At 45.1% G+C, this 10,544-nt stretch overlaps 1 protein-coding gene and 1 long non-coding RNA gene across 5 annotated transcripts in view; one reads left to right on the forward strand and one right to left on the reverse strand.

Moving 5' to 3' along the window:
* RUNX1T1 (RUNX1 partner transcriptional co-repressor 1) overlaps nucleotides 1-7,734 on the reverse strand; it is a 115,962-nt gene extending 108,228 nt beyond the window's left edge. For 2 of the 4 annotated variants that reach the window (XM_030266405.4, XM_030266404.4), the window contains exon 1: nucleotides 7,460-7,734. In XM_030266405.4, the coding sequence (XP_030122265.1) occupies nucleotides 7,460-7,487 (28 nt within the window). In that variant the 5' untranslated portion in view covers nucleotides 7,488-7,734. Of the gene's footprint in view, nucleotides 1-248; nucleotides 5,763-7,459 lie in introns of those variants that run through there. The other 2 variants (XM_072924820.1, XM_072924821.1) reach the window with 2 other exon arrangements.
* Nucleotides 5,798-9,817, forward strand: LOC115493947 (uncharacterized). The gene is made up of 3 exons (XR_012054227.1): nucleotides 5,798-6,239; nucleotides 6,575-7,122; nucleotides 7,732-9,817. It is a non-coding gene; the product is annotated as an uncharacterized lncRNA (long non-coding RNA).
* The last annotated feature ends 727 nt before the right edge of the window (nucleotides 9,818-10,544 follow it).

A 10,544-nucleotide genomic window follows, 5' to 3' on the forward strand; every position in this document is an offset into this window, starting at 1 on the left:
GCCCGGGCCGGGGGGAGGCAGCACAACAAAAGGCAGATCCCGTCTCCCCGCCGGCTGATCTCTGTCCGTAAATCCCCGCCCGCCCCGGGGGGAGATAATAAGTGGTTACATCTTCACTTCTCCCTGCGCCTATCGGCTGTGCAGCCGGAGCGCGCCGTGCCGGGCCAGGCCGGACCGGGCGGTGCGAGGCGGCGAGGGGCGTCCCCCCGCCCGCCCCTCCGCGCCTGCCGCCCGCGGGGGGTTTTTACCTTCCGGCGGGAGGGACGAGGCGGCGCCGGCGCGGCCCGAGCTTTGTGCGCCTCACGCGCCTCGCTGCTTATCTGCGGCGCAGGGACGGAGCATCGCGGCTCCGCGGCCCCGCCGGCGCGGGGGGAGCGGCACGGCGGCGTGCATCGGGCCGATTACGGTATCAGCGCGGCCCAGATGGCGGCCGGAGGATGTGCGGGGCAGCGGGGCCGGAGCGCGGCTGGAGCCGGCCCGGGGTCCCCGGGGAGGCCGCGCCCGGCACGAGGAGAGGCGCCACCTCCGCACCGCCCACCGCGGGAGAAGGCGGCGGTGCCCAGGTCTGTGGGTGCCTGCCCTGGGGCCGGCTCCGGCCCTGGAAGTTGCCCAGCACCTCTCCAGGATAAGGACCCTGCCAGGGGTCGCGCAGCGCTGGCTCCCCAAGGCTCCCCTGCCGGAGGTGGCCGCCACCACCCCCACTAAGGCGATCGTCCCAGTGACTGCCTGCAGCCCGGCTCTCCTTTCACAGGCCGTACCTACTGCTGCAGCCCGGCTACCTCCTCACACACCGTGCCTAATTCCCGCACGGAGCACAGCGGCCGCTGACCCGGTACGGTCACAGACTCTATGCGCTCCCAGTTTGGCCAAGTCCCTACCTAATCCAGCCTGCTTATTGTCACCACTGGCATTAAGAGCCTGAACACAGCACTGCTGCTACAAAGTGGTGGCATCATTCACCAGAGAATGAGCAATAAGGAGAAGTAGGTCCCTATACTTCATAACTCGGGTTCTGTGAAAACTGAGGGGCTGTTTTGTCGGGATTCGTCCAAGAGCACGGGGTTAGCACGAAGCATGGAAAGCAAGGACAGCAAAGTGGCCTGGCCTGCCTACCATAAGTGCGGCCAGCCGGCAGAATAGCTATGCCAGCGCCAGGCACTCTATGCGCCCAGGTTTTAAAGTTTCTAAAATGTTTCTCCGTGGGAATCAACACTTTTTTGTTAGGAAACACATTTCCATTGCACGAAGGAGGGAAGAGGAAAATGACAGCACGCTGAAGTGAGACTGGCATTGTTCAGTGCAAAACTCCTTCCAAAATCACTCGTCCAAGATAGCAGTTTATTCCACAAGAAAAGGAATAAAGGGAATTTGACACATAATACAAAGTGAAAACCAGAACCTAGATGGGGGAAGGGCATGTGTGTGAAAATCGTGTCACTGCAATGAATGTCAGATAAAAAAAGGAGTCTGTCACAAATCCTCCACTAATCCAATAATGTGAAAACCTCTTGGTATCACTGAGACATAGCACAAGGTAATATTTTTTTTTTCATAAACCACTCTATATGTTTAGCCTTGGAAAGACAGCAGATGGCCAAATGTTCCTATTGCAAAACCAGGACCTTAATTTTTCAGTGAAGGCAAACTGATTTTCACATGTCAAATTTACTATGCATTCCTCAGCCAGTATTTTTACCCTGAAGAAGGGCCACTTCTCCCTGAACTTCCTCCAGTTGTCAGTTGCGTGACAACCGTATTTGGAGGTAATATCAGACAGGTCATATTACAAAAGTTAGTCAACTTGTTTGAAACCTTAGCTCCTAAACTTAATGGCATGTTCTACGCATTTCTAAAGAAAAGTGACTTTTCAATTAATTCAACCTGCAAGGTAATACAGAGATTTTTTTTCTGCATATATTATTTCAAACTATTACACACAAATTAGAGACTGCTCTTTTTTGGTATTTCTGTTACAGAGCTTTTCCTTGAACATATTCCATGATTTAGGAACTAATTTAGGATCGGCCAGATTCTCATCTTGCAGGGCCACCATGTGCATCTTATGTCTATGTTGACCATACTTTTATTACTCAAATCACAAAACTCTAAAAAAAAACCTAATCCAGGGTCCTTCCTAATGTAAGCAGTTTGCTGTGAAAACACATTTAAAAATAAAACATTGTGTATTAATAAAATAAATACAATCAGAATACAAATGTGTAACAGAAGTGGCGTTCCATAAGCACAGCTGTCTCAAAGTCCAAGCTGCAGGCTAGAAATCTTAATTTCAACTGACTCTCTTGTAATAATGGGTTACCTTCCTCTAAAGCGGAAAGTCCATCTGCCCCAGGCAGATAAGTTTTGAAGCATTAAAATAGATAAAAATCTAACATTTTCTTTCTTGCATTGAATATGTGAATTCTAGTGTGCTATAATGTGAGAATTCCAACATATGACTGTTATGGCATAATATCTCATAGCTCAGCTTGTCATTACCTCACTTGTAATTCTTATGTTAATTATGTTCATAATTACTATAAACAGATGTGGTAGAAATTCATGTGACCTTTTACTTCAGAATGCGTTTCTCACTCTTTCCACTTTTTTTTTAATAATATAGATTAAACCAGAGGAAACTATTTCTGACACAGTCCGCATGTATATGTGTACATATTTAACATGAAACCATTTCTGCCTCATATTTCAGGCAAAGGACCACCTACATGCCAGTACATTGACATGAAAGTGATGATAACTGAAAAGTCTACCCTGAAACATGGCCCTAAATAACTGTGCCTACAGTGAATCTTTTTGATTAAGCCTAGCAAAAGACATCACTGAAGCCTAGGACTTAAATGGAGCATTGCATTTTTATTCAGGACCTTTGTTAATGCAGCAGTATCTTGCTTTACAACTACAAGTACGTAACAGCCATACAGCAATTTATTTTACTCACAGACAAACCATCACTGTCTGTACACAAAACACATTTACAATAAAATCACCATGGATTTCATTAAAAGAAAAGCTACTCGAATTTCATTTCTTTGGACCTAATCTATAATTAGTGTGGACAGACAGGTGCAAACCCTTCTCCTCTACAGATGGCTACTGGAAATGGTGCAAAATAGCTCCTTCTGTTTAAACAACACACAGATAACCTGCTCTGCTCTTATCACTTACAATTACCTCCATTATACTGAACTAATGTTTACTTTAATAAAATGTCCACTGTTGTCTAAACGTTATTTGGAAACTTTCATATCGATGGCAGAAAAAAAATGAAGATAGAAGTCATTGTCTTTCAGATGAAAATTTGGAGGGGAGAAAATAAAAAAAAAAAAGCTTTTCAAGAACAGGATAGAACAGACTTTGATTTTATGTCTGCTGTTCATTTTTCTTTATCCACAAAACCACACAGTCTGCTACTTCCTGATATATTTGTGCTACCATATATTAAACTAATAAAGTTTATAGTAAGAACAGGATAAGTGCATTTTAAAAGCAGGTCTTTAAAAAGGAACGTCTATGTGGAAAACCAAGACCCATTGCCTTAAAAGTTCAGTTTTTAAACTGACTGGTTTAGATCTCTGATGTGAAACATCACAAAGACAATGTAACCTGGAAGCCAATGTTTTAAAGTTTTAATGTTTTGCACTCTCATTACTAAATTCAGTGTCAGTTTCAACTTCTTACATATTGTAGGTTGTGTTAAAGGCTGCATGGAAAAGAGCATGGATCAAACTACATGGATCAAGTTTTTTTAATGTATTCAGATTAATATAATTCTTTTCACATTTCTTTAGCCAAGCCATGAGAAATGGCCTCTTCAGACCAGCAAATTCATGTTTTATTTCAGCTATTAAGTCTTCTCGATCTCTGCATGACAACTTAAGTTTCTACAGAACAAAGAACAAGACCTTTTCCTCCACCCCCCAGTCTAAAAAGTCTGAAGCTCCTGCAATAGCAACATACTGATATCCTTATTCAACTAGCTAAAGATTTAACAGTAATGGACTGTGGCAAGTGGATTTGAAAGTTGAAAATGACAATTGCAAGCCCATTCTTCCATCACCCCCAATGCAAACACTGCAGATGCCTATTTCACCCAAAGGGTCTGGCAATGAGGAGTTTGCAGTCTGCACAGTACCTCAGTGAGGCGAGCTTCACATTAAACGCCTGTCGTCTGAAGTTCGTTTCAGAGAAGTGAGAAACAGGATTTGACAGGGAAGAATGTCCTGAACTGACTATCCACTGACCAGCACTCCAGGTGGAGCTATTTTTCTCCCCCATTATTCCAAAAACAATACTCCCTGTATAAAACTCCATGTGCACACAGGCATACATAGTGTTAAGCGTACACAGATGAGAGATACTGTGTGATGTTTTACTGGTCCATTATTTAGGCACGAAACAAGTTAAGGTGATCAAAAATGGTAGAAGGCAGCGTTTTACTTAAAAAGATTTTGGAAACTATTTAAAAGCTCAAAGCCTTTGAAGAAAAACAACTTGTGCAGCAGTTGCCAGGAAGCAGTGACCTAACACTGCTGTCTGCATTCCATTACAAACAGAATGGTTCTTGTCTCCCTACAGCATGCTCATGGCTCAAGAACCCAGCCACTCACCCTTCTGCAAGCACAGGACAGAAAGAAGTCCTGCTATCATCTCTTGTACCCCTTGCCTGGCTCCAGCTTGCCAGAGTCACAAACGGATTCAAGAGTCTGTTGGATTTTTGGTGGAGTTTGGCATTTTTTTTGCATTGATGTTGAGCTTCCCATGACAGCGAAGGAAAATGACTCATTAATTGAAAACAGTAGCAATTATACTGAAGGTTCAGATATGATGAAACTGACCTTAAGAAAGTTATCAATTATCAAGCATAGTTATTGTAAGTTCCCAATTGAAAACCTTTACAGCAAATCTGCAGTGAATCTTGCACCTAACAAAGCCTTTGCCAATTCCATATTTTCACAGACTGTATAGTTATGAATGAGCCATACTCCTGTCTTTTCCTATTATCTTCCTATTGAAGGGGAGACACAGAAACACCTAGTGCTAAAACCAGAATGCATAAACAAGATGGAGTAACTTTTTTACCATTCAGCTGAGCTGAAGGAAATTCCCTGATCATATTGAATTTCCTAAGGAAATCAGCCCAGAATAAACTGAATGAGGTTTTCAGACTTCCCATGGAAAGGTCAAGCATCAGCTTTAACAAACATTAAAAACCAGTTTCAATCCTCTCAGCTATCCAGATTCACTAAGCCGTTAACAGAAAAGCTGAACAGAAAATCTGGACAATAGAATTCAACTCTAAAATCGTCTTTCACATCTTGCCTCAAACTTCAGTTAACAAAGTTGCTTATTTAAACTTTCCATTGCATCTGTCAGGATGCAGAAATTAAGACGGAAGTGTAAGGCTTCAAGGGTGTAGTTAAATAAATTATACTCACCCTTAGCCCTAACATATTGTGTTTACAAATACAATAATTATGTTTCTAGTTACATGTCTATGGAAGATATTTTCCAAGTCCTTCAAAAAGCATTCAAGCATTACTGTAAGTAGGAAATAAGTCAAAACAGATTAGTAGACTAAAAATGGGGAGGAGAAAAAAAATCCTGCTTTGGTCAGCAACTCGGACCACCATCAGGGGATAAATCAATTTGCAGCAGCTGTGGACAGCCATTTAAGTCTGGGGCCTGAACAGATTAATTAGGAGAAGCGATGTTAAAAGTTAAAGGGGTCAGCATTACATTAAGCACAGGAGTACTTGCTGGAGCAAACGCTTGGCTGTACATACCAAGACTCACAAGACATTCTTTTAGTTAGCCAGGGCTACGCCAATAACCAAGCGTTTGGCACTTGCTGCTTTCCCAGAGACAGCCGGCAGCTCCCGCAGGCTGATTTTAAGAGACATATACCCATTCTTGCCCAGCCCTTGCCGCGCCGTGCTGTGCCCTCGGCGCGTTCAGCGTTGCCCGCACAGGCGGGCGCGCAGTCGTGCATAGCGCACCTCGGGGCCGCGAAGGCAGGCGAAGGCAGGCGCTTCCCGCCCGGCTCTGGTTGTCAGTAGAAAACTTAAGCAGCTCTTTCGGTCAGACTTGCTGCCGCGGACTCAGCAGATCGCAGCCCGCTCCTGAGCTATCTGCGGGGCGGGAGCTGCCGGCTCCCGGGCGTCACGGCCGGGCGGCTGCGAGAGACGGATCGTCTCCCTGCCGTGATTTAGGGCATGGCAGAGGTAAGAGGGGGCGGCGGGCAGAGCCTGCTGCGGATCGGAAGATGGAGGGCTGCTTTCCCAGAGAAACCCGAGCGGCTTCGAGGCGTCTGTTCCCCACAGCGGCGATGCCGGAGAGCCTCCGGCTGCGGTCGGGCAGGGCGGTCCCGCCGCGCCCGGCTCCGGCTGCAACCTGGGGGGCAGGAGGGGGAGGCTGCTTCGGCTCCCCATACCCTCGCGCTCCCTCCTTTAAACTTATCACTGAACTGAGGGAAGCAACATTTTAGCTCCTGGTTGCAGCATGAACGATTTAAGAGCTGCGTCCGATTAGTTACTTTCGGTTTCTCTCTAACATCTAGGGGAGCGGAGTACAAGAACGACAGCTAGGTCGCTATAAATTACTTCTGAAACGGAGTCGCGGGAGCTCCTGCTAGGGTGGCAAATCCTTCCCTGCACTCAACCAAATTTCTCAACTTTGGCACTAACAAAAGGACTCGAACTCCGCAAAAGTCAAAGGCTTGTCTAAATGGCCGGGAATGTGGTTTTCATCCTTCCAATCTCCTTTATCAATGGTCTGTTGCGAATTTATGGAATCGAACCCTTCAGCACAGCCAGAGGAGATGACACAGTTACAGTGTATGGCAGTTTCGGAAATGCAATCCCTAGCGTTATCCTGTCGTTTTAGTAAACAAGCTATTTGCAAGACCGCGGACCACCTAAAGGAGACATGCACCGCATAAAATATTTTTCAAAATAGTCCGAAAAGATGTTGCCAGTGCTGCACAAACCTATGATTGCAGTGAGACAACAAGCGAAACAAAACAATCCCATCAGAAATATTTCAGCCACTCCAACTCACACTGGCCAGCGCTAGAGCCTGGAGAGAGGGGAGGCAGGAAGGAAAAAGGCAAGTCCTAAATCCAGACAGAAATCTGACGCTTTGTTATAATATATGCCTGGGAGGGTTATTTTCTGCCAAAACTGGGTTATTTGGTTTCTGAGCTCTTGAGCAGTATCCGGGGTGCTAGTTTGTAAGCCGGGGACAGAGCATGTAAGGCTGCATGCAGCGCTAACCTGGCCCGGGCACAGCAGCAGCCCCGGTCCGCCTGGGTTAGTTACAGCCACGGGAGCCCCTCATAGCCCGGGGAGCCCTGCGGGAGAGGAGAAAGGCAAAGAAAAGGGGCTCGGGCTCCCCCCGCCCCGGCGCGCCCTGCCCAGCCAGCCCTGCCCGCGCCCGTACTCACACTGCAGAGGACCGGAGATGCCCACCATTCGCCACGGGCTGCGAGCTGCAAATAAAAGTTCCCGTCCTGCTCGGGGGAGAGACGGCAGCCCAGGCTGCTGGAGGGGCGAGGGGGTGGGAAAGGGGAGAGCAGCGCCGCGCGGCTTCCCTTCCCAGTCCAGATGATCCACGTCCACAAAAGTCAAAACGAGCTGAGGAGAAACTCCAGCTGCTCTTCCCCCCCCCACCCCCACCACCCTCTCTCGCTCTTTCTTTTTTTTTTTTTTTTTAAAGGAGGATCAGCTCGAGAGAGACTACTGGTTCCACGGGAAAGGACAATAACCAAAAATAAAGCAAAGTCTCCAAGTCGAGATAGTTAATGCCCAGGTCCTTCTCCTTGCTGCCGCCGCCGCCGCCTCAGACAAACGTGATGTGGAGCGCAGGGAGCAGCCGCTGTCAGTGGCGGGGTCTCTGCCTGTCCCCGAGCAGCCGACGCATAGCTGAGCCCGCGGCGAAGCCGAGCCGAGCCGGGGTGCGGTGCCGAGCGGTGCCGAGCCGAGCCCGCCGCCGGCCGGGGCTGCGCCGCCGCTGCGCTCGCTGCGCCCGGCTCCCGCTAGCAGGCAGCGCGCGAGGCAGGCAGCATACTGCCGGCAGCCGGGCCGGCCCCGCTACCCAGGTGCAGGGGGGGAGGGCTTAAAGCAGTGGGAGGTGATAGAGGTAGGAGACATCTGTGTCGTGAAGAGGTTAGTGGGGGTCAAGTATATGTTAACAATAGGCGAGCGTGGTCCCTCTCGGGCAGCCTGCCTACTCTTTCTTTCTTTCGCTCGCTTTTACTGGGTGGACATCTAACTTGCTCCCTAATGATGCCTCCCCGGCTTTAAGAGTCCAGACTGCCCTGCAGTAACCCAAGACAAACACTTTCTCTAGCCATCTGGAGAGCTCCTGGCTGCTCTGCCTGTGTCTCATCACTGTGTGAAGAGACAGCAGTGCTAGAAATCAAGCCACTCTCAGATCTACTCTCTAATCCCCTTCTGTTAGCTGATTTCCAGTCAGACTGTTTGCTTTTGCATTAGATAATAGCCTTAGAGAAAACAATTATCATTTTCTTTTTCTCTTTGTTTTTTCCTCTTTCTAAAGTACAGTATCGAGGAAGGCCTCCCTCTCTTATTTTAAAAGAAATTTATAGTCTTTCATGGCTTGAAGAACCCATATGCAATTTCACACTTTCCTGGAAGGGGATTCTGGATTCTTCTGAAAGCAGCGACATGATCACAACTGCAGTGAAAATTAATTACTATCATCTACAATTAATAGAAGCATGCCACCATTTGACTTCGTGTTTCATTACATAATCATTTCGGTAGGCATCCATATATTTTCTGATTCATCAGTTATTCCCTTCTACGTGTTGCAGAGAATATTATTGTCAGTCACACAATCTACAGCAAACTGGTATCTCTGCTGTCATGTTGTCACTATATAAAGAAGGCGTCTCCACAAAGAAAAAAAAAAAAACTTCTTACATTTGCTTCACTGTAAAAAAGTACTCTTTTTTTTTTCAGATTGCAGATAATGGATTGGAACTGTCAGAAATGCTGGAACATTTAGCTTCATTTTTTCCAATGTCAGATGTTAAGTAAAAGAGTGAGCATGGAATAGAACTTCTAATCAAGCTGCCTTCTTTATTCCTGTACATACACGTACACACACGTACGCACACACATATACACTATAGGCCTGATCTTGCAAATTTACAAATACTTAATTTTAAATAGACATATTGAATGCAAAGTAGCATTCTGTGTGTTTATTATAAAGGCATACACGTTTCCAAAAGGGGGGAAACATTTTTGTCTATATTTATCTGCATGTTTACAACAGTATTTGCCTCTGTTGCTGGCTTTGAAATTTTGTTTGATTTTGAAAATATGTTTAAAATATATTTTATTATCTGGATAAAGCTACCTTTTCTGCAGACATTTCAGGATATGGAATTTAATGAACTGGTCAGTATCTTGTAATCCAGGGTCGAATTTGGAGTAAATTCAGCTTTACACTACATAAATCAGAACATGTTTTGGTCTACTGTGATTTCAATTTACAAAGATGGTGAGCAGCCACAAGTCTGTCATTGATTTCTAATTTAAAAACTATCTGTTTTACAGAGGTCTATTTCAAAGCCAAAATTATGGGAGAGTCTTTTAAAAGGTATCTTCAAATATTTAAAAATAATCTAAAGATAGCAAATTTTATAAGGCTTCTTTTGTCTTCAGCAGATTTAGAAATTTCAGTTTGAAAATCTTTGTGGCATGATACTTTCGTTCCAATTGTTCTATGTGTAAGGTGACAAATAAAGAAGAGGTTTGCCAGTGGTCTCAGACCATGTTTTGATGAATTGTCACAGACTGAATACTGACTCCTAATTCTCAGTTTACAGCTTTTTAAAAAACCCTACAATGCTTCCTCTTTGGTGTGTACATTCACTCCAAAAGATCAATCAACTTTCTAGGCACTACTGTTCAAATTATTGGACGAGCATCAGCTTAGATTTAAAAACTCTGGAAAATCTAATCTGAACTATTAGCAATTTAATATCCATGAAGTTTATAGACTTCTGTGGTCTCATTTCATAATGAGAAAAATACAGAAATCACCTATTTAAACTCCCAGCTCTGGCTCATCTTATGTGACATTTCTCACTGTTCCCAGTAAGGACAAAACCTTCTCAGATAATGGAGTGTGGTAGAGAGTGTTAAATGCCAACTACTTAATGGTAACTATATTTTTCTTAGACATGCTGGGAGAATTGACGTGATTCCTAAATAACAAAAGATTGTAACCATTGAGTCTTATCATTATACTGTAAAGCTGATGCTTGAAGCCTGGCTTATTGCAAACTTCTCTTATCCATACATTTTTCTTTTCTATATTTATTTCCCAGAGAAAGTAGATGTGGTTTTTGTGTAAAAAAAGGAAAAATAAACATGTTCTTTGGAAGATGAATTCAGGTTTCAGGAAGGAAAAAAAAAAAAATGCAGCCTCACAGTAGACCTCACAAACACTTGGTAACTTTACACCCTGCAGATTTTTTTCTGCAGACTGTAGAT

This window comes from Taeniopygia guttata, chromosome 2 (assembly GCF_048771995.1).
Source record: "Taeniopygia guttata chromosome 2, bTaeGut7.mat, whole genome shotgun sequence".
Taxonomy (NCBI): Eukaryota; Metazoa; Chordata; class Aves; order Passeriformes; family Estrildidae; genus Taeniopygia; species Taeniopygia guttata.